The 27,314-nt window shown below is 44.7% G+C and overlaps 1 protein-coding gene across 1 annotated transcript; it reads left to right on the top strand.

Moving 5' to 3' along the window:
* The first annotated feature begins 4,347 nt into the window (after window positions 1-4,347).
* On the top strand, window positions 4,348-5,364 carry LOC144894191 (uncharacterized). The gene is made up of 2 exons (XM_078786284.1): window positions 4,348-4,426; window positions 4,877-5,364. Exon 2 carries the CDS (start codon window positions 4,957-4,959, stop codon window positions 5,362-5,364), a length of 408 nt encoding a protein of 135 aa, XP_078642410.1. The 5' UTR covers window positions 4,348-4,426; window positions 4,877-4,956.
* Window positions 5,365-27,314: the final 21,950 nt, after the last annotated feature.

Raw genomic sequence — 27,314 nt, 5'->3', positions numbered from 1 at the left:
TGTCTTTCCCCTTTTGTCTCCCACATGACCTGTGCGCCATTGGGTGCCGAGGGGAGCGTGCGTGGGTCGGCCATTGTGCGCCCGAAATTCCCAGAACCAGCTGTCTGCATCGATGCACCACATTATGGACCACATGTCTGTGGCTGAGCACCACCTATGGACCCCATGGGTTGGGGCATGGCCCCTCTGCTGGAACCGGCCATGAGGGCCTGAAATCTTGCTGCCGGACCTTGGCCACAGGGCACCGATGCCCCACAGGTGAACCACACATAGTCGGCCCTGTGGGCCATAAATAAAGAAAATAAAAAGGAGACATTGGGCACACTTTATTGAAAATAGGCCGCCAGTAAGCAAAGCAAAATGAAAATGACAACATCTGGAAGACAAATAATAATAACCAGCAGAGGGAGCCGAAGAGCAAGAGACACCTGCAGGGTTAGGGGTTGTTGATTTTATTTTTATTGAACATTGTTGAACAGTGATGACTGCACCGATTGGTGCTTGGGTGTGTATTGGTGCGTTTTTGGGTGCTTTAATGGTGCGTCGATGCAGAGCAGACTGTCTCCCCCCCCCAGAAAGAACAATCACAGGTCCTGGGTTAGTTTTGTAAATAAAAATAGCGTCATTGTAAATAATGCTTCCCACCGTCAGTGTATAGTTTGAAGACCATTCCGCAATTCGGTTAACTGTGGGCGTAAGTCTGTTAGGCAGGGTGCAATGGAGCAGCGGGACACATTTATTTATGTTTTAAAACTGTCGCACTCAGGGTCAGGTTAAAAGTAGAGGGAACTACACCTACGTGCCACACTAAGGTAAAAGTTATAGGCCCGGGACGTGCCTAAGGGGAGGAGGGTGCAGTGTTGTGGATATGAGAATGTTTTTTTATTTTATTGTTGTGGTAAAATGTTGGTGTAAAAGGTTGTTGTAAAATATCACCCCTCCTTCCTCCGTTTGTGGTTGTATAAAGGTCAAAAGGGCGTTCCCGTAGTTAGTCCATAAAACATACATGCAGGACACGATATATCTTTTTTTGACAGTTATATCCTTATTATGTGTATTAGTGTAAGGCTGTGTCTTCCATTAATTGAAATACTCCATTGCACCAGTGAAAGAAATAGATCCCCTTTCCTTCCCATCCCCAAAATCTCCCTTTCCTTCCCATCCCCAAAATCTCCCTTTCCTTCCCATCCCCAAAACCTCCATTTCCATATTACATCCCCTCTCGTCACTGCTGAGCCCTCGATTGCCCATATTACCTCCCCTCCAATAACCGCCATTGACCACGAGGCTCGAGTCGGGGAAGAAAGGCGTGTCTCCACCTCGTCATAGAGGGGAGGAGTGAGCCAGCCCCACTCGACCAACCATGAGCCAGGGGTTTGGCTAGAGAGGGCGGAGGAAGAGCGATCGGGGAGGTTTGAAAAGGTTGAGGGGCGGGGGCCTATATAACCCAAGGCAGGGGCGTGTCAAAAAGAGATGCGTTTTTACAGAGGAGAGGAGAAGACAAAAAGCCCTGGAGTTGGTCACAAGGAGTTGGAGTGAGTCGATTGCCAGTAGAGGGTCTGAGTCGGTTGGTCACAAAGGGTTGGTCTTGGTGAGAGAGGTCTGAGTTGGTCGTCAAGAGAGAGTGGTAAAGAGTGAGAGAAAGAAGAAAGAGTTGAGGGTTTGGACCAGACGAGTGGGTAAGGCCTGGCAAAGCACGCGACGTACACGGCAGCCAAAACAGCAGCCAAAATAGCAGCGTGGGGCCTGGCCTGAACGGCGGCTGCTAAACGCGCCGGTTGTGCTGCGGGACCCCCCTTTGGACCTCCCTCTCCCTCCAGCCATCCACATCCTGCGATTCCTGCAATTCCCCGCGTGAGTCAGTGTCTTTTGTTTGTTCTGTCCTGGGATAAGTTAAGCCTGTAGATAAGCTAGTATTTGCACTGTGTCACCTGCGTCTTATGTGTTGTAAATAAACCTTGATTGCTCCGTTTTGCTTGTGTAAATAATAAACCCCATTACTCGTCTGTACGTCTTCTCGTTTTATTCCTTTTTCCTCTTTGCATTTGTCGCCTTTGTCTTTTCCCTGATTGAGCAGCTGTGGTGCGATCCGGCCAAAGTTCGGGTGGAATCGGGTAAGTTTGTTAGGTCGCGGTCACCAACCGCTCGGTCTACAACATCTAACCGCGATCTGTAACAATATATATATATATATATATATATATATGTATATATATATATGTATATATATATATGTATATATATATATATATATATATGTATATATATATGTATATATATATATTGTTACGGTTCTCCGCCGCCCTTCTTACCCTTACCGGATTAAGCCCCTTGTTCTTTCTGGGCTTGGCAGAACCGAGAGACTTGAAACGCCTCTTCCGGGCAAACGCAAAGTAGGGTTTCGGGACCAAGTCTCGCTCGTACCTAAATCCCTGCGCCGCCACGGAAGCGGGGAAGCAAGCCTCGCACGAGCCATGTGTGATTTGGGTACACCGAGCGGATTGAGTACCACGTGGTCCATGCAGTTTTTAGTAGTGGAACCCGATTTGAGCGGTTCTACCCGTACCACGCTTAGCCAATGAGGAAATCACGAGAACGATCGAATGGAAAGGAAGAACACAGGTTTAATTATTATTCCCACACATATGTACAATGATCGGTAGACGCAGAGACACAGAGCAGCACTTAATCAATCTTATTCTTAACACCCAGACTCGGGCCCATCACACTCACACAGGGGATTGCAGGCAGGTTGATGTTCAGGCCAACCGCGTCGAAGTGGTCGTCCAGGAACATCCCCGTCTGGCTCTCCACGGTCCCAGCACGTCCTGCGAAGAAGGCACGCAGGCGGTGGAAGGATCCTCGTAGCGCGTCTCCCGAACAAAAGGCAGCCGATGAGGTAGGAAGGGAAAGTACTCGTCTCAGCGCGGCTGGTGGTTACACAACGTGTTATCACTCACGTAACTCAATGCACTATACGCGGCTCGGCTTCAAGCTCAACTGAGCATCACTTTCATATGAGCGCATATCCTGGTTCATGCGCATCTTTCTCCACTCAATGCCAGCTCAGTCCTCGTACTGCTCTCTTCATCCAACTGCTCGTGAGTCCTCCTGGGGGCTTTGCGCAACCGCTTATATTGATACGCCCCAAACGTTCTCGAACCTCCTCGAACCTTCCAACCACGCCCTGTGACGCAGTGCTGCCACCACACCCTCTGAGCCCTGATTGGCGGCTCGCGCTTACCATCAGCTCCTCTGTCGCCCTCATTCGGTGCCGCCCCGACCCTCCTAGCCGGCCTCGTGTTAATTCGCGCCAAAATAATCAAAGGCAGCGCGAAGAGGCATGAGGCTAGGGAGGCGGGATAGTCAATGAAAGTAGGAGTAGGACCTATTCTCCTTACTCTACTCAACACAGAACTAACTTAGGAAAAGGACTAAGCTCACAAATACTAAGAGATAACGACACTATCGCGAGGCTACATGTTGCTTGTGTGACCAACTATGAGGGGGAAATTTAACCTTTATTATACTGACTGTTACCAAAACTCAAAACCGCAACAATATATATATTGGTCCTCCAGCTCCAGATGTGTGTGTGTGTATATATATATATATATATATATATATATATATATATATATATATATATATATATATATATATATATATATATATATATATATATATATATATATATGTATAGTTCCTCCAGCTAAAGATGGGTCCTCCAGCTCCAGATGGGTCAACCAGCTCCAGATGGGTCCTCCAGCTCCAGCTGGGTCCTCCAGCTCCAGCTGGGTCCTCCAGCTCCAGATGGGTCAACCAGCTCCAGATCGGTCAACCAGCTCCAGATGGGTCCTCCAGCTCAAGGTGGATCCTCCAGTTCCAGATGGGTCCTCCAGCTCCAGATTGGTCCTCTAGCTGAAGATGGTCTGAACCCAAGGGACAGTGCACACATTGATGCATTCCCTTTGAAACACCAGGGCCCGTTTGCTAGAAGCCCGACTAAGTTAACTCTTAACTCCTGGAAAAGAGCTATCCTGTGGTTACGGTTGTTCAAAGGCTGGATAAGGGTATTATAGATTGTCATTCAAATCCCGTGTACTATAAGCCCTCAAGCTTACACCTTTAGCAACAACAACAGCATCACGTGCTATATATATTTCCGGGTCCCTTCATTACCTATAATCATTACGATTTTCAAGATGGCCACTGGAGATGTTTGTGTGATAATTATGGTACCGGAGGCCGATTAATTATCATGCGTGTTGTATTGTTATGCTTGTTGTATTATTATGCTTGTCAAATGCGACGGTCCTATTATTACATATGTTGTTACAGGTTGTTCAGTTGTTTCTGAGTAAAGCCTACTTGAATGGTCTCACTCAGTCAAGCCTCTTCTATACTCCCTACGGCTTATCAAAGGGTAGGATCGTTATCCACGGGATAAAGTTTGGAAAAGGCGTCGTTACAGTTTTGATTGACATATAGTATCCCACAATGCATTGCACCGTCTCGGCCGCTTGTTAAACTGTCATGGCGGTTGAAATTGGTCACATTAGAAAGAGGAAGGTAAATTTTACTCCAGCCAGACGGGATATGTAATATTTTGTGTCGGGCAGCAGACACATATATATCATACATGACATATATATCATATATAAAGCTCATAAGGAGTAAATTTTCCAACACATTAACAAATGATGTGAAGCGGAAGGCGTGGTTAAAGGAGAACGGACATGAGTATATAGACAACTCTTGTATGGTGCTGTTCTCTATTGCGTTCTCATCTTGTGTAATACTGTGCATTGTTATTTGCATATTCTGTATCTATTATCTTATTCTAATATCTACCATCGCTTTCTTTGTCTTGCAGATTGATTGTTCATCGTTGTTGCTAATAAACCTGCATCCAATTGATACATTCTTGTTTATGAACAATCAACTCATCTGAAGATGCCTGCTGCAGTCTGCCCCTTCCCGAGCTGTGTCTACGTTACTGACAGCACTGACAATGCCGTTGCTGCTATCCAGCTCTCCATCCACGCCATGACTCACACGTCCATTGCACCAGCCAAACCGGACAAAGTCAGCCGTCCTCGTATCCAAACCGGCGGCACCAGCGAAGATTGGCAATATTTCACCAGAAGATGGGATGGTTACAAGGCAGCGACCCAGATAATCGGCAATGATGTTCGCGTTCAACTCCTTGAATGTTGTGATGATAACCTACGACGTGACCTCCACCGCAGCAACCCACGCATTGAAATCAAGGACGAGGCAGCTATACTACAAGCCATTCGGTCCCTTGCTGTCCGAGAGGAGAATACTATGGTGTCCCGCGTAAACCTCCACAACATGTGACAGGACCGAGAAGAACCAATTCGTACCTACGCAGCCCGTCTGGCTGGTCAGGCTGAGATCTGCAAGTTTTCTGTTGTATGCTCATGCAATCCCCCTACTGATGTCAACTACACCAAGGACATGGTTCGCGACGTCCTATGTCGGGGACTCGCCGATCAAGATATACAACAGGACATTCTCTGCGATCAAAATCAGAACATGAGCTTGGAGGAAGTCCTCACTTTCGTAGAGGCCAAGGAAGCAGGGAAATGCTCCCAGAATGCCTTGCTCGATAGTGACGGCGCTCATGGCGCAAGCCAATACAAAAACTGGAAGAACAAAAGAGCCCTGATCACTACCGACAAGCAGGCGGCCATTTGTAGTTATTGCGGCAAAACTGGTCATGGCAAACAGCCGAACATCGACCAAAGGCATCAATTCTGCAATGCCTACGGGAAAACATGCAGTAAATGTGCCACTCGCAGCCATTTTGCACATGTCTGCCGGGGAGGCACGAAAAAGGCGGACAACAAACCTACGGACAAATCAATGGATGCTCATGATGTGGAAGAAAGCAGCCAGGTCCACGATCTCCTCTGCTCTGTCACGGAACAAGAAACAGCCATTTGGAAGCCGCAAATTAAAAGGGCCATGGCCACCTTGTCAACTCCACTACACCTCGACCACCATATATTTGACCACCTCTCTGGCTGGACCAAGAAGAAGTCTCAACCACAGCCGTACATAACACTCATAGCACGGATCGATAAGGAAGCTTATGACCATTTTGGCCAGCCACTGTCATCCCGACCAAAATCGGCCAGGCTCCAGGCCATGGCCGACACTGGCTGTCAAAGCTGCCTCACAGGACTCAATATTTTCCACAAACTCAGGCTGCGTAATGAAGACCTGTTACCTGTCAACCTGAAGATGAATGCTGTTAACAGTGGAAGGGTCCGGATTATCGGCGCCATGCTCCTACACCTGTCTGGTCGCACAGCCAATGGCGACATTATTGAAACCCGGCAAATCTGCTACATCTCACCTGACACACGGAACATGTATCTCAGTCATGAAGCATGCGTCGATCTAGGCCTCGTGTCTAGTAGCTTCCCAACCATTGGCGAATCCAACACAGTTGGTGCTGCAGTGGCAGCAGTTATCGATGCAAATTGTAACTGCCCGGAAAGATCGCTTCCCCCTACACTGCCTACATCTATCCCATTTCCGGCCACTGACAAGAACCGAGAGAGGCTGGAGAAATGGCTACTGGAGTACTACAAAAGCAGCACATTCAATGTCTGCGGTCAAACTTCGCCACTTATGGTATCCCCGACGAATTGGCATCTGACGGTGGGCCAGAATTCACGGCACATGACAACCAAGACTTCTTGCGTCAGTGGGGCGTTAACCATCGATTGTCATCCACTGCCTTCCCACACAGCAACTGTCGTGCCGAGATCGCAGTCAAAACATCGAAAAGAATGATCACCGATAACACTGGTTCCAATGGTGAACTAGACACTGATCGGTTCCAACGTGCGATACTCCAGTACCGGAATGCACCGGATCAGGACACTAGGTTGTCTCCAGCCATGATCATCTTCAAGAGGCCAGTCAAGGACTTCATACCCATCATCCCAGGCAGATACTTGCCATCGGACACCTGGCTGGAAACACGCAACAATCGTGAGGAAGCTTTGCGCATTCGGCATGCCAGGGAGATCGAAAGACTCTCTGAACACACGACAAAACTACCTCCACTGGCCGTTGGGGACCATGTCCGTATCCAGAACCAGACCAGCCTGGAACCACGAAAATGGGACCGGACCGGAACCGTGATTGAGGTAAAACAATTCGATCAATACGTTGTCAAGGTGGATGGCTCCGGAAGAATCACTCTCCGGAATCATAAGTTCCTGCGACGTTTTACGCCTTTCAGCATGACAACTCCCACTACGACTGGCAAAAGTGGCATGCTGCCAAGCGTTATGCCAAGTGTTATGCCAATCGTACCGAAATACTTCATGTCTGGTACCCAACCCATCGCCGCTCCAAGAGTCTGTCTCAATCCTGTTACCACTCCCCAGAAGGGTGAACCGCAACATGTCATTGCGCCGGGCTTACCATCACAGACATTCCGCTCCACTACCGCGATGACACCACCCGCGAGAGTCGCTAACCAACCACATGTGCAGACCACCGCCACACCTCCACAGTCACTGCCTATTTCTGCCCCCTTGACGGTTCGGGTGATGATGGACCAGCTGGAGGGGACTCCGGCGTCGGACAGGGCGATAGTGAACCACCCACCGGAGACTCCCACAATGGACCAGGAAATTACGAACTGCCCTCAGAGGACTCCGACGATTGATCGGGTGGTAACGGGCCGCCCGAAGCGAATTATCAAACCACCAGCCCGATTCAATTCAGAAAAATATCAATTATAAACTCATGTGATCCTTGTTCTCGGTCTCCAGTTTTCGTTCTATTCTGTCACAATTGAACGTTTTTGGGGAAGGGAGATAGACAACTCTTGTATGGTGCTGTTCTCTATTGCGTTCTCATCTTGTGTAATACTGCGCATTGTTATTTGCATATTCTGTATCTATTATCTTATTCTAATATCTACCATCGCTTTCTTTGTCTTGCAGATTGATTGTTCATCGTTGTTGCTAATAAATCTGCATCCAATTATTCATACATTCTTGTTTAGTATAGACATCAAATGCTTGATTAATTAATTGTAGCAACAAAAAAGATTAAGTTTGGCGCAAAAATTGTTGCTCTAGCATGCGTGAATCGTGAGATATCCGAGTTTTAAAATGCCAATAGCAGACGATTTCTCTCGCGCCGGCCAGCATCTGGTGATGACTATCATCATCATCGTGACGTCATCGGAGGAAGCTGATGTGACTGCGCAATAGTAAAACATAACCTTCCGCTTTTGCGAAGGTAAAAACTAGAACGGGCACTCGGTAGAGCGCATACCTTCGCCGCAGCTACTGTTCTGTACTTGGCATGGGAGTGTAGGGAACAGAACAACAAAAATACGATTTTGACCTTTTCGTGACCTTGACCTTGACCTTTGACCCGATTGCTCCCAAAATCTAATCAAATGTGTCCCGTATAATAACCAATCATCCCACCAAATTTCATGCAATTCGGTTGAATACTTTTTGAGTTATGCGAATAACATACACACACACACACAGACATACAAATAAATACACAGCGATCAAAACATAACCTTCCGCTTTTGCGAAGGTAACAATGGCAGACACCGACTCCGATAGTTGCGTAAGTCTGGATATCAGCGATATTTCTGACCAATCTGATGCGAAAATGAAGAGAAAGTTAATAATCATGGGGAATCTCACTCGATTCTCCCATACAGATTCGAACCATACCATCCAGAGAGTGAAGAAGAGAAATCGTCGGACACAGAGCACAGACACAATGGCGATCGATTTTGATCTCGGGCGCCTCCAAAATACTGAATGCTATTCATTTTTATGTCTCTTTTTTAATTGAAAAAGTTTCTTTTTCTGGTCAATGGAATACATAACTAATATTTAATTAATGTTCGGTGCCGTGAGGCAAGAAATGGATAGAAACACAGAAACGAAATACGACTTTATTGACTTAGTGCAGCACTGCAGGTGTATCAGTTGTCGTGTTCATGTACAGGCTTTAGTAAGAAAAGACATACATATGCAAATACTTATTGTTTCTGGACAGGTGCAGTTGTGGTAATTGTGAGGCCATGCCACAGGTGAATGAATGCAAGTGCTGCAGGGAGATAATGTAAAAGCGTTCACCACCTTTTGCAATGTGCCAAACGTCAAAGAGGTGGTTTGACTTCAGGCGCATTTTCCTTCATCCATTTCCTAACCTGGACATGCCTGTCCGTGACCATTGTGTCTATGGACAGGCCTTGTTTGCTCAGAAATGCCATCACTCTTTTCAGCCCCTCCATCTCCATGTGGCATGAGCTTGGAACTTCATTGCACTGTAAACATAATCGTGTGTTGAGAACATCTAAGTCAACCTAAATTCTCCACAACCAATATTCTATGTACCCACACTAGTTCTATGTGTATGTCCACATATATCTGCTGATGTTACCTGAACAAGCTCAACATCGATGATGACTTTGGCCACCAGCTCCATGAGAGCATGAGCCAAACTTCGCCGAGTGTCCTGGCGAGTCACAGCGTCCATCCCCACCAAACATCAAACCTCTGCGCTCTGCTTGCAGGGATGCCACGAGCCACTTTCTGTTCTCCAACCAAACGTGTTTTATGGCAGGAAAAAGCATCATGTTCTGGTGTCGCGAGAAAGTTCTCGATGAAATTCCTGCCACTCTCATATGGTGGAGAACCTTGAGTACCTTGATTGGTACAGCACCTGACATGAGAATGCCAGCTGACAAAATGATATTGCCAGCGAGTGACTTGCCTATATAAGGCTGACTCTTCCACTCTGTTGTCAGAGAACATACACCACATTGAAAATGCACCAGAAACATGGTGCCGTTTGTGTTATGATCCACCTTGAGACCCATCTCTCCACACCAGCTGCAGTGCACCAACTTGAAAAGTCACAGCAAGCTGCTCCAGAAGACTATATACTTTGTGTCGTCGAGGACATTGTTCGTCTCAGGACATGATTCCAACTGATCATAACGAAAACAAAGCGATGTTCTGATCGTCACGAAGGCAACAAGGCTTTAGGAACGAAAAACTGGGTTACTTCGCAAACGTCATTTCTGGTTTGCGGTTTTGACAAAACTGATTTTGCTTGTTCGGCGATATTTTGACAAATTCTAATAAAACCGCGAAGATATTTGTGAAATGAACTCAATAGAAGTGTTTAAGATATGTTTATGTTTCGAAATCTGCAAAGTTGTTTTGGTCGTGTCCGTCCTCCTTTAATCCCTACTACTAATTTACATGGCACTACCCCCCATATGGTCACATGTAAACACAGCCTTGAGCTACATTTCTCCTACTTATTACATCAAAATGCTCCTACACGTCACACGGTACATACTATTCTTATGCAATCTTACCTTTCCTATGGTATTCTCTAACCTCCCCCCACAAACGTAAAAATATTATACTTCTGTGGTGCTGTGCACACACGACTCGATTGCCAGAGAGGTAGGCCACAATGCGTGGATACAACAAGAGTCTTTATTAAGAGCTCGCACTTCAGCACTGGGCGGGCTCGAGCTTAGAGCCCGCATATATGTCCCGAGGCCACGCCTTGCCCCCGGGCGTGGCCGATCGGTCGAAAGGCGGTGCATGCATTTCAGTTCCCCGCCTGGACGCTCGCGCCACCCACTGGTGCGCGGAATTATTGTCCCTTGTGCCCGCCACACTTCTATCGTTGTTGGACATTTATTTGCTTTTAAATTTATTTCCTCTGCAACTGCTTGTCTGATGGACAAAATTTTCAACATTGGAGCGACTACTCATATATAATTTTAAAATGATAAGTATGATGTCATACATCACGTGGTGTGGCAGCCATGTTGGAAAAAGGAACAGCTTTGGACCTCTTCTCCAAAACCACTCCATGTTAAAATTGAAACTTGGCACATGTCTTGATAAATTCCCCTCGGGAATAATTCTTGATAACGGTGATGTCTTCACTGAAGTGGTATGCCAACCATAATTGGATGCATCGAAATCCAGTCAATATGGAAGTTGTTGAGGTTATCTACGGATAAATTGGTTGAGAGAATTAAATTGATGACGTCATCAGTCATGTGGTTTGGCAGCCATATTGGATTGAAAATCAAAACCTTTAAAAATCCTCTTCTCCAGAACGGATTATTAGATCAATGTGAATCTTCATGCACACGATTCACTAGCCTTGGGGAATATAGGGTGTAAGTTTAAAGCTCATCGGTCACATGGTCCAGCATCCATTAAAAAAAACTTTTCTTTAAAAAAAAAAGTTTTGAGTTGAATTTTATAAATCCCATTCTGAATTCAGTTTTATAAAGACGACGTCATGGATCACGTGTATGATCAGAGTGGGGTTGTATCAAAGTGTGGTTGTATCGAAGTGAGGTTGTATCGAAGTGAGGTTGTATCAAAGTGAGGTTGTATCAAAGTGAGGTTGTATCAAAGCGGGGTTGTACCAAAGTGGGGTTGCACCAAAGCGGGGTTGTATCAAAGTGGGATTGTACCAAAGCGGGGTTGTATCAAAGCGGGGTTGTACCAAAGCGGGGTTGTATCAAAGCGGTGTTGTACCAAAGCAGGGTTGCACCAAAACGGGGTTGTATCAAAGTGGGGTTGTACCAAAGCGGGGTTGTATCAAAGTGGGGTTGTACCAAAGTGGGGTTGTACCAAAGCGGGGTTGTACCAAAGCGGGGTTGTACCAAAGCAGGGTTGTACCAAAGCAGGGTTGTACCAAAGCGGGGTTGCACCAAAGCGGGGTTGCACCAATGTGGGGTTGCACCAAAGCGGGGTTGTATCAAAGTGGGATTATACCAAAGCAGGGTTGTACCAAAGCAGGGGGTTGCACCAAAGCGGGGTTGCACCAAAGCGGGGTTGTACCAAAGCGGGGTTGTACCAAAGCAGGGTTGTACCAAAGCGGGGTTGTACCAAAGCGGGGTTGCACCAAAGCGGGGTTGCACCAAAGCGGGGTTGTACCAAAGTGGGGTTGTGCCAAAGCGGGGTTGTGCCAAAGCGGGGTTGTACCAAAGCGGGGTTATACCAAAGCGGGGTTGCACCAAAGCGGGGTTGTACCAAAGCAGGGTTGTATCAAAGCGGGGTTGCACCAAAGTGTGGCGGCTGGGGTCTCCAGCCAAAATTACCCACAGTTATAAGTTGGCACCTATAATTTTCATTGATATTTCATTGTGATATTGCTTATTGATTTTTAGGACTGTAAAGTACATGCCCCTATTTATGTACATACCCAGTCTACATTTAGTGAAACAGGCTGTTTGCACTGGCCACCTTTCCTAAACATGCCGCTCTGTGAAGCTAAATTAATCAAAATTTTAAATTATTTTATTATCCCTTTCACAGCTCACGATGGAGGGTAGTCGTAGTTCTATTCCTTAAAGCTCTCCGTGACCTTGGTGAACCACTATGGTGAACTACGTTTAGGCGCGCACGTACCCCGCCTACATCCTCCCAATCTCCACCATCCACGGCCGCATTTTTCAGTGCTCATCTAGTCACGAATGGGGATAACCATGCATCTGCGTTTCTTCAACTCCCAAATGTAGATCAGAAGGTGAGGTGACGTGGTGACTGCAGGTTACTGTTTTCTATCAATTATATTCGGTTGTTATTGTAATACTCATGCTGAACGACTCTAATTGCCTGAGATAAGAATATTAGCGGGGATGGGGAGCAAATAGATAAACTTTTATGCAAGAACATTTTAAAGGGGCCAAATCCACAGAATGCAGCTTTTACTTATTTGAAATGTCTTTTTTTTTGGGGTCTGACCCACAATCAAAATATTTGGGGACCCCTGCCTAGGTCATACTGCGCTAGCCATACAGGTAGTTACGAACAATATACAGAAGGATTGCATTAGCAGAAACTTCCTAACATGAGACTCACAAAGGTCTAGGTTTGTGATAACTAATATTTTATTTCTTCGAAGAGACCAGAGAATATCCCGTAGGTCAAGAGAAGATTATTTCCAAAGCCAATAATGGACACTGCAGGTTGATTAATGGATAAAATTAGATTATTTCACTTGGTGCCTTTAGTTGCTGTGAAATACATGAATGGGTCTGGTACCAGTGAAATTGCTTCATATACAAACTGTGCATATCAGGTCTGATATGAACGTTCTTGGTAAAATATAATCGGAACGTTCAAAGGCGGTTCGCTATCTTCCTCCACTCCTCCATAAGCCTGTCGACCTCCTCTCTAGTTAGCCTGTCCCGCGCCCAGCAGGAGATGGGGGTTTGCAGTGTGTGTGTGTGTGTGTGTGTGTGTGTGTGTGTGTGTGTGTGTGTGTGTGTGTGTGTGTGTGTGTGTGTATGCATGTGGGGATGTGTTTGTGTGTGTGCGTGGATGTGTGGATGTGCATGTGTGTGGATGTGGGGATGTGTGTGTGTGTGTGGATGTGTGTGTGTGTGTGTGTGTGTGTGTGTGTGTGTGTGTTTGTGTGTGTGTGTGTGTGTGTGTGTGTGTGTGTGTGTGTGTGTGTGTGTGTGTCGGCTGTAACTTTTTACCATTTCAGCTATTGACATCACATTTTCACCAAAGCTTTACTTTGATAAAACGGAGAAGCCAAATTAACAATTTTGTCAAAAGGTTAATAGGTTAAAGGTCTGCGTCACATAAAATCAATTTTCATCCAATTGACCTGAAATTTAAATTTGAGTTTTGTCATCACATTTTCAATAAAGCTTTATTATGTGAATATGGAGAAGGCAAATTAATAATTTGGGCAAAAGATTAAAAGGTCAAAGTTCAGCATCACATAAAATCATCAATTTTGTCCGATTCACCTGACATTTTAAGAATTTGCATATTGGATCACTGAATTGATTCACCAATCAAAGCTAGAAGCGGTTTTTTTTTAAAGATCAAAAGGTCAAAGGTCAAGGTTGCATAAAATCGCCAATCTCACCAGATTGACTTGAAATTTAAAGAATTTGCATATTGTGTCACCAAATTGGTTCACTAATCAAAAGGAAGGAGTCCATTCCTTTTTTTTTTTTTGATCAAAAGGTTAAAGGTCAAGGTTGCATAAAATCATCAATTTTCGTCCAATTGACGTGAAATTTTAAGAATTTGCATGTTGGGTCACAGAATTGGTTTTCCAATCAAAAGCTAGAGGCTGATTATTTTCTTAGATCTAAAGCTCAAAGGTCAAGGCTGTACATAATATCATCATTTTTCATTTTGCATATATTTTTTTTAACTGTTTTTCGTTATTTTGAGCAGATAGAGGAAGAAGACGTCAGAATACAAACGAACGTAGACAAGTTTTGCATTTTCAGATGCTTTCTAGTTTCCATTTGGGTCATGAATAAACTTCCAGATCTCTACTAGAGGAAACACGTCCGTACTACCTGCGTACAAATCGAGTGATGATGGAGAACGCCGGGTAGTTCTTCCTGTTTTTTTTGTTTTTTTAACAAACTGACTGCCTCTGCTTTACGGTCGTTATTAGTCCCCTACCGGTGTACACTGGAGGGGACTATAGGTTTGCACTCCGTCCCTCCGTCTGTCAGTCTGTCAGTCTGTCAGTCTGTCAGTCTGTCAGTCCGTCAGTCTGTCAGTCTGTCAGTCCGTCAGTCCGTCAGTCCGTCAGTCCGTCAGTCCGTCAGTCCGTCAGTCCATCACGCAAAGAACAGTTTTCCGGACTTTTTTTCCTAAACTTTTAATGCTCATGATTTCAAACTTGGTACATGGTTTCCTCATGATAAGTTACAGATCGAGTTCGAACTTCACGACGTTTCGATCATTTTTGACAAAGTTATGGCACTTTGAACTTTGGTAATTTCCCCAACAGTTTTCCGGACGACTGACTGCCGGTAGGGGACATGGATTGCAGCGCAATACTCAGAATGCTTGTTATCTTAACTTTGACGACTGTAGTTTCCAAAGAGCACAGTTCATCAAAAGGCGTGCAATGCTCCTCTGAGTCTTGCAATGTCTAGTTGTAGATCCACCAGATGATATCCAATGGCAAAAAGAGGTGTCAGCAGCAGTGGGTTATCACATATACAAGTTGCATCTAAGTGGTTCCGATCAAAAGGTAATTTTAACGGATTCAGTGTGGACCTCTGGGTCTCTGTCTTTTCAGGACCTGTGGTCGTGTGTGTTGGCCTCAGTACTGTTTTTAAGATGTGGTTCGCGTGGAGACTTCGTCATGAGTCCGAGCACCGAGGAACACCACAACGTCAACTTTGTAAACACCACAAGAGTTAACAATTCAGCCTAATTGCCTTGCAGGACGCAGTGGGGCGGTCATTGCCGACTGGACAAACCGTAGGGGTTGTGAATGGGGGAGGAGGGGTTCGGGGAATGGGGGCAAAGGAACGCAGTAACCTTATCCAGATGATTCCATTACTGTGATTGTTTGGTCTGGCTGCAGAAAGTCCCTGAGGCCGGCCTCGGGCTGAGCCAAGAATAATGTCTCGGCATGCATTGCAGGCAACTGAGCGAGTTCGGAGCAACACGACACGTCTGCACTGTCAGGTGGTCCGAGCCCTGATTATGATGCTTTCTGCTGGAACAAAGCGTGTCACTGGTGTGTGCAACAAGGGTGATTCAACCAACAAACCTCGCAACCATTATAGAGATCACAACCACCATCTTGGAGGACTGCCGCCACAACAATGCACAATCGCAACCACAATCGTGAAGCACCACAGCCACGATAATAAACGACCATAATCACAGTCGAATCATGCAGTACTACCAGCAAGATTATACTCAACTATCACCGCCCTATCATGCAGTACTACCAGCAAGATTATACACAACTATCACCGCCCTATCATGCAGTACTACCAGCAAGATTATACTCAACTATCACCGCCCTATCATGCAGTACTACCAGCAAGATTATACACAACTATCACCGCCCTATCATGCAGTACTACCAGCAAGATTATACACGACTATCACCGCCCTATCATGCAGTACTACCAGCAAGATTATACACAACTATCACCGCCCTATCATGCAGTACTACCAGCAAGATTATACACGACTATCACCGCCCTATCATGCAGTACTATCAGCAAGATTATACTCAACTATCACCGCCCTATCATGCAGTACTACCAGCAAGATTATACACAACTATCACCGCCCTATCATGCAGTACTACCAGCAAGATTATACACGACTATCACCGCCCTATCATGCAGTACTACCAGCAAGATTATACACGACTATCACCGCCCCATCATGCAGTACTACCAGCAAGATTATACACGACTATCACCGCCCTATCATGCAGTACTACCAGCAAGATTATACACGACTATCAACGCCCTATCATGCAGTACTACCAGCAAGATTATACACGACTATCACCGCCCTATCATGCAGTACTACCAGCAAGATTATACTCAACTATCACCGCCCCATCATGCAGTACTACCAGCAAGATTATACACGACTATCACCGCCCTATCATGCAGTACTACCAGCAAGATTATACACGACTATCACCGCCCTATCATGCAGTACTACCAGCAAGATTATACACGACTATCACCGCCCTATCATGCAGTACTACCAGCAAGATTATACACGACTATCACCGCCCTATCATGCAGTACTACCAGCAAGATTATACACGACTATCACCGCCCTATCATGCAGTACTACCAGCAAGATTATACACGACTATCACCGCCCTATCATGCAGTACTACCAGCAAGATTATACACGACTATCACCGCCCTATCATGCAGTACTACCAGCAAGATTATACTCAACTATCACCGCCCTATCATGCAGTACTACCAGCAAGATTATACACGACTATCACCGCCCTATCATGCAGTACTACCAGCAAGATTATACTCAACTATCACCGCCCTATCATGCAGTACTACCAGCAAGATTATACACGACTATCACAGCCCTATCATGCAGTACTACCAGCAAGATTATACACGACTATCACCGCCCTATCATGCAGTACTACCAGCAAGATTATACTCAACTATCACCGCCCTATCATGCAGTACTACCAGCAAGATTATACACGACTATCACCACCCTATCATGCAGTACTACCAGCAAGATTATACACGACTATCACCGCCCCTATCATGCAGTACTACCAGCAAGATTATACACGACTATCACCACCCTATCATGCAGTACCTACCAGCAAGATTATACACGACTATCACCGCCCTATCATGCAGTACTACCAGCAAGATTATACACGACTATCACCGCCCTATCATGCAGTACTACCAGCAAGATTATACACGACTATCACCACCCTATCATGCAGTACTACCAGCAAGATTATACACGACTATCACCGCCCTATCATGCAGTACTACCAGCAAGATTATACACGACTATCACTGCCCTATCATGCAGTACTACCAGCAAGAATATACTCCACTATCACCGCCCCATCATGCAGTACTACCAGCAAGATTATACACGACTATCACCGCCCCATCATGCAGTACTACCAGCAAGATTATACACGACTATCACCGCCCTATCATGCAGTACTACCAGCAAGATTATACACGACTATCACCGCCCTATCATGCAGTACTACCAGCAAGATTATACACGACTATCACCGCCCTATCATGCAGTACTACCAGCAAGATTATACACGACTATCACCGCCCTATCATGCAGTACTACCAGAAAGATTATACTCGACTATCACCGCCCTATCATGCAGTACTACCAGCAAGATTATACACGACTATCACCGCCCTATCATGCAGTACTACCAGCAAGATTATACACGACTATCACCGCCCTATCATGCAGTACTACCAGCAAGATTATACACGACTATCACCGCCCTATCATGCAGTACTACCAGCAAGATTATACTCAACTATCACCGCCCTATCATGCAGTACTACCAGCAAGATTATACACGACTATCACCACCCTATCATGCAGTACTACCAGCAAGATTATACACGACTATCACTGCCCTATCATGCAGTACTACCAGCAAGATTATACTCAACTATCACCGCCCTATCATGCAGTACTACCAGCAAGATTATACACGACTATCACCACCCTATCATGCAGTACTACCAGCAAGATTATACACGACTATCACCACCCCTATCATGCAGTACTACCAGCAAGATTATACACGACTATCACCGCCCTAGCATGCAGTACTACCAGCAAGATTATACACGACTATCACCACCCTATCAGGCAGTACTACCAGCAAGATTATACACGACTATCACCACCCTATCATGCAGTACTACCAGCAAGATTATACACGACTATCACCACCCAGCATGCAGTACTACCAGCAAGATTATACACGACTATCACCGCCCTATCATGCAGTACTACCAACAAGATTATACACGACTATCACCACCCTATCATGCAGTACTACCAGCAAGATTATACACGACTATCACCACCCTATCATGCAGTACTACCAGCAAGATTATACACGACTATCACCACCCTAGCATGCAGTACTACCAGCAAGATTATACACGACTATCAACACCCTATCATGCAGTACTACCAGCAAGATTATACACAACTATCACCGCCCTAGCATGCAGTACTACCAGCAAGATTATACACGACTATCACCACCCTAGCATGCAGTACTACCAGCAAGATTATACACGACTATCACTGCCCTAGCATGCAGTACTACCAGCAAGACTATACACGACTATCACCGCCCTAGCATGCAGTACTACCAGCAAGATTATACACGACTATCACCACCCTATCATGCAGTACTACCAGCAAGATTATACACGACTATCACCGCCCTAGCATGCAGTACTACCAGCAAGATTATACACGACTATCACCACCCTATCATGCAGTACTACCAGCAAGATTATACACGACTATCACCACCCTATCATGCAGTACTACCAGCAAGATTATACACGACTATCACCACCCTATCATGCAGTACTACCAGCAAGATTATACACGACTATCACCACCCTATCATGCAGTACTACCAGCAAGATTATACACGACTATCACCACCCTATCATGCAGTATTACCAGCAAGATTATACACGACTATCACCGCCCTATCATGCAGTACTACCAGCAAGATTATACACGACTATCAACGCCCTATCATGCAGTACTACCAGCAAGATTATACACGACTATCACCACCCTATCATGCAGTACTACCAGCAAGATTATACACGACTATCAACACCCTATCATGCAGTACTACCAGCAAGATTATACACGACTATCACCGCCCTAGCATGCAGTACTACCAGCAAGATTATACACGAACACGACTATCACCGCCCTAGCATGCAGTACTGCCAGCAAGATCATACACGACTATCACCGCCCGATCATGCAGTACTACCAGCAAGATTATACACGACTATCACCACCCTATCATGCAGTACTACCAGCAAGATTATACACGACTATCACCGCCCGATCATGCAGTACTACCACCAAGATTATACACAACTATCACCGCCCGATCATGCAGTACTACCACCAAGATTATACACGACTATCACCACCCTATCATGCAGTACTACCAGCAAGATTATACACGACTATCACCACCCTATCATGCAGTACTACCAGCAAGATTATACACGACTATCACCGCCCTATCATGCAGTACTACCAGCAAGATTATACACGACTATCACCGCCCTATCATGCAGTACTACCAGCAAGATTATACACGACTATCACCACCCTATCATGCAGTACTACCAGCAAGATTATACACGACTATCACCACCCTATCATGCAGTACTACCAGCAAGATTATACACGACTATCACCGCCCTATCATGCAGTACTACCAGCAAGATTATACTCAACTATCAACACCCCATCATGCAGTACTACCAGAAAGATTATACTCAACTATCAACACCCTATCATGCAGTACTACCAGCAAGATTATACACAACTATCACCGCCCTATCATGCAGTACTACCAGCAAAATTATACACAACTATCACCGCCCTATCATGCAGTACTACCACCAAGATTATACACAACTATCACCACCCTATCATGCAGTACTACCAGCAAGATTATACACAACTATCACCGCCCTATCATGCAGTACTACCAGCAAGATTATACACAACTATCACCGCCCTATCATGCAGTACTACCAGAAAGATTATACACAACTATCACCGCCCTATCATGCAGTACTACCAGCAAGATTATACACGACTATCACCGCCCCTATCATGCAGTACTACCACCAAGATTATACACAACTATCAACACCCTATCATGCAGTACTACCAGCAAGATTATACCCAACTATCACCACCCTATCATGCAGTGCCACCACCATGATCCTGCCCTGACGTCACTGCACTCTTGCAGTAAAACCACCATGAGTCCATGATCATACACAACTACCCCTGCCACTTGCTATGTAATCATGCACTACCACCACCACAATCATGCTTTTCATTTTTGCACCAACACGCCAGTGTGTGAATTGTGCAAGGCATACGATTTTTAAAAAACATGAATGTTAGACTTGTGTAAGCTCGTGTCGAGCATTTCACAATTGCATCATTCAGTACCTTGACTGACGCAACAACACGATCTTCTATCTGTAGAAATTGCCTGCATTGTATTGCCTTATGTATAACGCGTCTCTTAATGTTGCTATCATAGCACTCGGACAAGTGCGGCTGATCCGCACTGCATCGGTGCTGATCCGCACTGCATCGGTGCTGATCCGCACTGCATCGGTGCTGATCCGCATTGCATCGTTGCTGATCCGCACTGCATCGGTGCTGATCCGCACTGCATCGGTGCTGAACCGCACTGCATCAGTGCTGATCCGCACTGCATCGGTGCTGACCCGCACTGCATCGGTGCTGAACCGCACTGCATCGGTGCTGATCCGCACTGCATCGGTGCCGATCCGCACTGCATCGGTGCTGATCCGCATTGCATCGGTCCTGACCCGCACTGCATCGGTGCTGATCCGCATTGCATCGTTGCTGATACACATTGCATTGGTGCTGATACACATTGCATCGGTGCTGATCCGCGTTGCTTCGGTGCTGATGCGCATTGCATCGGTGCTGATCCACATTGCATCAGTGCTGAACCGCACTGCATCGGTGCTGGTCCACACTGCATCGGTGCTGGTCCACACTGCATCGGTGCTGGTCCACACTGCATCGGTGCTGGTCCACATTGCATCGGTGCTGATCCGTACTGCATCGGTGCTGGTTCCGCACTGCATCGGTGCTGATCCGCATTGCATCGGTCCTGATCCGCACTGCATCGGTGCTGATACACATTGCATCGGTCCTGTTCCGCACTGCATCGGTGCTGGTCCACACTGCATCGGTGCTGATACACACTGCATCGGTGCTGGTCCACACTGCATCGGTGCTGATCCACACTGCATCGGTGCTGGTCCGCACTGCATCGGTGCTGGTCCGCACTGCATCGGTGCTGGTCCACACTGCATCGGTGCTGATCCACACTGCATCGGTGCTGGTCCGCACTGCATCGGTGCTGATCCGCATTTCGTGCGATCCTCACTGCTGTTTCACAAGATTACCGTATATTAACCTCTGCCACCGAAGGTGGATGGAGGTTATCTTTTCACCTCTGTCTGTCTGTTTGTTTGTGAACAGGATATCTCAAAAGGTTGCGAACAGATTCGGCTGAAAATTTGAGGAGAGGTTGGCTATGTGACAAGCATGAAATTATTCGATTTTGGTGAAGATCTGTTTCTGGTTCTGAGCATTTTCTAAGACTTAAGTGATTCTTCACCATTGAGAGATCGGGTAAAAACCGATATATAGCACGATATTCAAAAAATTGTGGAATAATTCAGACGAAACTTAGTCGATAGGTTGGGAGTGCGACAAGGACGAATCGCTGAAATTCCGGTTGAAGATCCGAATCCGAATCCGGATACGAGAATTTTAACAAATTTTAAGCGATCCTTCACCATTGAGTGATCGGGCCCAAAACAATATATAGCAATAACGGTTGTGGTTTGAGTGGAAATTTATCAAACTGTCTTCACATGAATGAGAGGGATTGTGTTCCTATTATTGCAAACCCAAAGGAATAAACTTATCAACCGTTATAATACTGCACCTTTGCCATCCATTTAAATCACAATAATTTCAAGGAAATAATATCATGCTTTTATAATGTAGCCAAAGACTTGCGTTAAAAAAAATACCTTCATATTCAAGTTTTGCTTTACTCTTTCTAGGGGAGCTATGACTTAATTTTGCAAGAATTTTTAATTAACAGAGTATGACGCAAGTGAACCAAACTTAATCAATTCTTCGAGAATGTGAAACATCCCCAAAGATCGATTATGTTGCATGAGGCATGTCCACAAATTACTGTTCAAAACTCAAACCGCAATTAAAACTAGAGCAATGCGTCTGTGTCGCCAATATGCCTCCGTGTAGTCCCTGCCAGTGACAATGGGTAGATGCCCTCGCTGACTGTCCTAAAAATGAACAAGTTTGGTTTAAATCCCTTCAGCTGTTTTGAAGTATCGCATTTTTACCACAGTACAGCTTTCACATCGATTGGGGAATCGTTTTTGGAGAAGAGTTTTTCAAAAGATCGGCTTTCAAGCTAATATGGCTGCCAAACCATGTGACATATGACATCAAAAATGTACACTCTGTATACAGTCGTGGCCAAAAAATATTGGAACCCTTTCACTTTTTTCTAATAATGCACAATTTCTTCCAGAAAATTTTTGAAATTAAAAAATATTTTGGTATCCACATATGTATTTCTTTGGTTTGCAGTGGAACAAAACAAAAAAACCTGAAAAAACGATTAAATCTTAGCTTATGCCACACATAAATCCTAAAATGGCCCGGCCAATATTATTGGCACCTTTTAGAAGTTGTTAGAAATAATTAGATTACAAGCAGGTGATTCTCCTTTACTTTCGAATTGAACTCACCTGTGGCGAGTTGCAGGTGCCTGCAATCTAAAAATTATTCATTCAACCAGTTTGAATAGAGATAAGGAGTCATTCTCTCGTTTTGTGTCACTGTGTGTACCGCAATGATTATGGAGAAAAGAAAGAAAGCCAGAGACTTGTCTGAGGAGGTCAGACACAAGATTGCAGCCAAGCATGGACAATCTCAAGGCTACAAGTTCATCTCCAGAGACCTTGATGTTCCTGTGTCCACCGTACGCAATGTTATCGGGAAGTTTAAGGCCCATGGCACTGCATCCAACCACCCTGGATGTGGCCGCAAGAGAAAACCTGATCGATGATTGCAGCGAAGGATTGTTCGAGTGGTGGAGAAAGCACCTCGATTAACTGCCAAACAGATTAAAGCTGACGTTCATGACACAAGGTACGACAGGTTCAACTCACACCATCCATCACCAACTCAATAGAAAAAGGCGGTTCTCTGGTAGGACACCCAGGAGGACCCCACTTCTGAGAAAGCCTGACTGGAGTTTTCCAAAACACACCTGAACAAGCCAAAATCCTTCTGGGAGAATGTCCTGTGGACAGATGAGACCAAATTAGAGCTTTTTAGTAAAGCACATCATCTTTATGTTGACAGAAAACAAAATGAAGCCTTCAAAGACAAGAACACCTTCCCTGCAGTCAAACATGGAGAAGGTTCAGTGATGTTTTGGGGTTGCTGTGCTGCCTCTGGCACTGGGTGCCTTGAATGTGTGCATGGCATCATGAAATCAGGAGATTACCAAGGCATTTTGGAGCACAATGTTTAACCCAGTGTCATAAAGCTGGGTCTCTGTCGAAGGTCATGGGTCTTGCAGCAAGACAATGACCCCAAACACACTTCAAAAAGCACCCAGGAATGGTTCAAGACAACACGCTGGACTGTTCTGAAGTGGCCAGCAACGAGTCCAGGTCTAAATCTCATTGAACACCTGTGGGGAGATCTGAAAACAGCAGTTTGGAGAAGGCACCCTTCAAATCTGGGAGAACTGGAACAGTTTGCACAAGAAGATTGGGCCAAACTGCCAGTGGAGAGGTGTAGGAAGCTCATTCATGGCTACAGGAAGCGCTTTACCTCAGTTATTTTGTCCAAAGTCTGTGCTACAAATATTAAGTCACGGGTGTCAATAATTTTGTCAATGCCATTTCTTTTTATTTTTTGATTTGAAAGGATATATTAAGTTCTGAATCAAAAACAAATGTTCTGTAATATTAACAGTGAAATAAAGAATTGTGGATACCAAATACTTTTGTGAATTTCAACTTATTTTTCGGGAAAATTGTGAGTTATGTGAAAAAAGTGTAAGGGTGCCAATATTTTTGGCCACGACTGTATGTATGGGTAGGGGATCACGTTTGTGAAGTTTTGTGTTGATTGGATAAGGTTGGTTTTTCTATCCAAGATGGCTGCCAAACCAAATGACCTATGACGTCATCATTTTCAAACTATATGCAACTATGGTGTTAGATGACATTTGTAAAATTTTGCATCAATTGGGTAAGCGGTTTCCGAGATTATAATTGTTTAATATTTGCCTTCAATCCAATATGGCTACCAAACCATGTGACGTATGATGTCATAAATTTAATATTTCAATACTAGAACGGCACTCGGTAGAGCGCATAGCTCTGCCAGGCTGATTAGTTTATGGTTTCTATCCCACTGATAGGCCGAATCTGGATTTGGGACTGAACTAAAATCGAATCTGCTTGTTCTTCTCACCCAACCAGCTCGTCCACCAAGTTTAGTCATAACTCGTCCATAACTTTTTTAACTATGTTATATATCGCTTTTCACCCGATCTCTCAATAGTGAAGAATCACTTAAAAACTAAATAATTCTCGTATCTGAATCCATCTTCAGATCTTCACCAAAATATAATTGATTAGTCCGTTTCACACACCCAACCGGTCCACCAAGTTTCGTCCAAATCCGTCCATAACTTTTTGAGATATTCTGCTAAGTGTCGTTTTTGGCCCGATCACTCAATGGTGAAGAATCACTTTAAAAAAAATTATAATAGCTGGATCCGAATCCACATCTTCACCAAAATCTAATAATTTCGTCCTTGTCACATACGCTACATATCTGGCAAATTTCGTCCCCAACGTTTTGTGATATCTTGTTCACAAACAGACAAATAGACAGATAAAAAAAATCACTCATCGAGTGACACTTGGCAAAAGAGAACAAAGTATAGTGGCACTCATGGAGCATCCTTTTGACCTCACAAATAATTGGTGGTTGAATTATATGACCGGATGTGCCAAAACGCGTTCAAATTTTAAGTTAATCGGATAAAAATTGACAATTTTAGAAATTTGTCCTATGTTGACCTTTTGGCCTATGTTGACCTCAAAAATAGTTGGTGGTTGGTTTCAGTTAGCTGATATGAAAATCCTATTCAAATGTCAAGTCAATCGGATGAAAATTGAGGATTTTAGAAATTTGAAATGGTTTTTGACCTGTTGGCCTATGTTGACCTTTTAGCCCATCCTGATATCAAAAAGAGTTGGTGGTTGAATTAAGTTAGCTGAAAAGTATATCCCGTTCAAATTTCAAGTCAATCGGATGAAAATTGAGGATTTTAGAAATTTGAAAAGGCTGTTGACCTGTTGGCCTATGTTGACCTTTTGGTCTATGTTGATCTCAAAAATAGTTAGTGGTTGAATTCAGTTTGTTGATATGTAAATCCTATTCAAATTTCAAGTCAATCGGATGAAAATTGAGGGTTTTAGAAATTTGAAAAAAAGTGGTTGGCCTTTGGCCTATCCTTTGACCTTTTAACCTCAAAAATATATAGGATTTTGGCAGACCACAAACTCTCCCATTTGGTGAAGTTTCGTGAAGATCGGTTTAAAATTGTGACCTGTAGGCAAGTATAAGTGAGCGGACAGACAAACAAACACATTTACATATTTGTCAACATACTTGTCAAAAAATAATAATAAACATTTGCCAAGTAACAAACAAACATAAAAGGGGAGAAAACATGACCTCCATCCACCTTTGGTGGTGGAGGTAATAAATGGGTCAGAGATCATGTGCATGCACTTTTTGTGAAATGCGATATAACTATGCAGGTTGCTGCATGTGAAGGAACACTTCTCAAAATTGTATTGTCAAGATCATAATTTATCATCAACAGTACACTTCCATGTGAGCACCGCTCGGCTCACATAACACGTCAAGGCAATCAATACTCGATCTCCTTCCAGGTTTAGTTCAGTATTCCTGAATTTATGGTCTCGAATGTAGCCATAATCCTCTTGCTCAGATCCGCGATATCGGTAACCCTGGTTCGGTACATCATCTCCTTCACATAACCCCATAGAAAAAAAATCCACAAGGGTTATTTCCAGGGAAATTGGTGACCACAGAATCGGAATGTCGAACCCATCAGATCATTGAAGGGCTCATTGAGGCAATCGTGATTGAAGTGCTCTCCAGGGTGGAGGGGCTACATGCTGTTGGTAAATGATCTCTTGTTGCAGGTCCATCAAATGTGAGAGTACAAAGTTCTCCAACATATCCATTGTCAGACCTGATTATGGCTTCAGCAAAAAGAACTGGCCCAATGACTTGGTCATGCCACACACCACACATAAATCTTTCAACTGTCACGCTCAAGTTCTCAGACATCATATAGAAGCTGAGAGCCCCAAGTTGTGATGTCGTTTCTCTCAACCTTCTGAACATTAAATTAACCTTCTGCTTGTTTGAACATAAAATGTTCAACTTCCTCACCGCTTGTGCTTGGCCAGCCTGTCCCCTTCCTCTGCAAAATGCTACAATTCTCCCTCAGTGTTCTGTGCCACTCGAGTCGTCCATCATTTTTCTCAATGTTGATTGCCTTCCATAGGCTGTCCTGAAGCTTTGTTGAATCTGTGTAGATGATTTGGTCTCTATATACCAGGAAACACTGCACGTTTTCAGGTGGGGAGGTTATTGCAGTGAAAGTGATGTCACGCGTAACACGTGCGACAGGAGACACCTGGAAACAAAAAAAAGTCAATAAACGTTGATAAATGTCCTTTCCATATGCCATGTCATTATTAGCTCGTCCTCCACCCAGCGGAACATGGGGTTTTGCAATCATGTGTGTGTGTGTTTGTGTCTGTCCGGGCCAGAACTTTTTTTTGACCATTTGAGCTTTTGCCATCATATTTTCAACAAAGCTTTATTATGAGAATATGGAGAAGGAAAATTACTAATTTCGTCAAAAGGACAAAGGTCAATCTCACATAAAATCGTCAATTTTCATCTTAATTGACTTGAAATTTGAACAGGGTT

Source organism: Myxine glutinosa, chromosome 11 (genome assembly GCF_964187855.1).
Source record: "Myxine glutinosa chromosome 11, kmMyxGlut1.1, whole genome shotgun sequence".
Lineage (NCBI taxonomy): Eukaryota > Metazoa > Chordata > Myxini > Myxiniformes > Myxinidae > Myxine > Myxine glutinosa.
Note: the sequence above shows the minus strand (reverse complement) of the source record. Positions and strands in the feature narration are given on the sequence as shown.

Bases quoted from the DNA above. Each gene is read 5' to 3' on its own strand.
- LOC144894191 (XM_078786284.1), top strand. From the start codon at position 4,957: ATGCCTGCTGCAGTCTGCCCCTTCCCGAGCTGTGTCTACGTTACTGAC.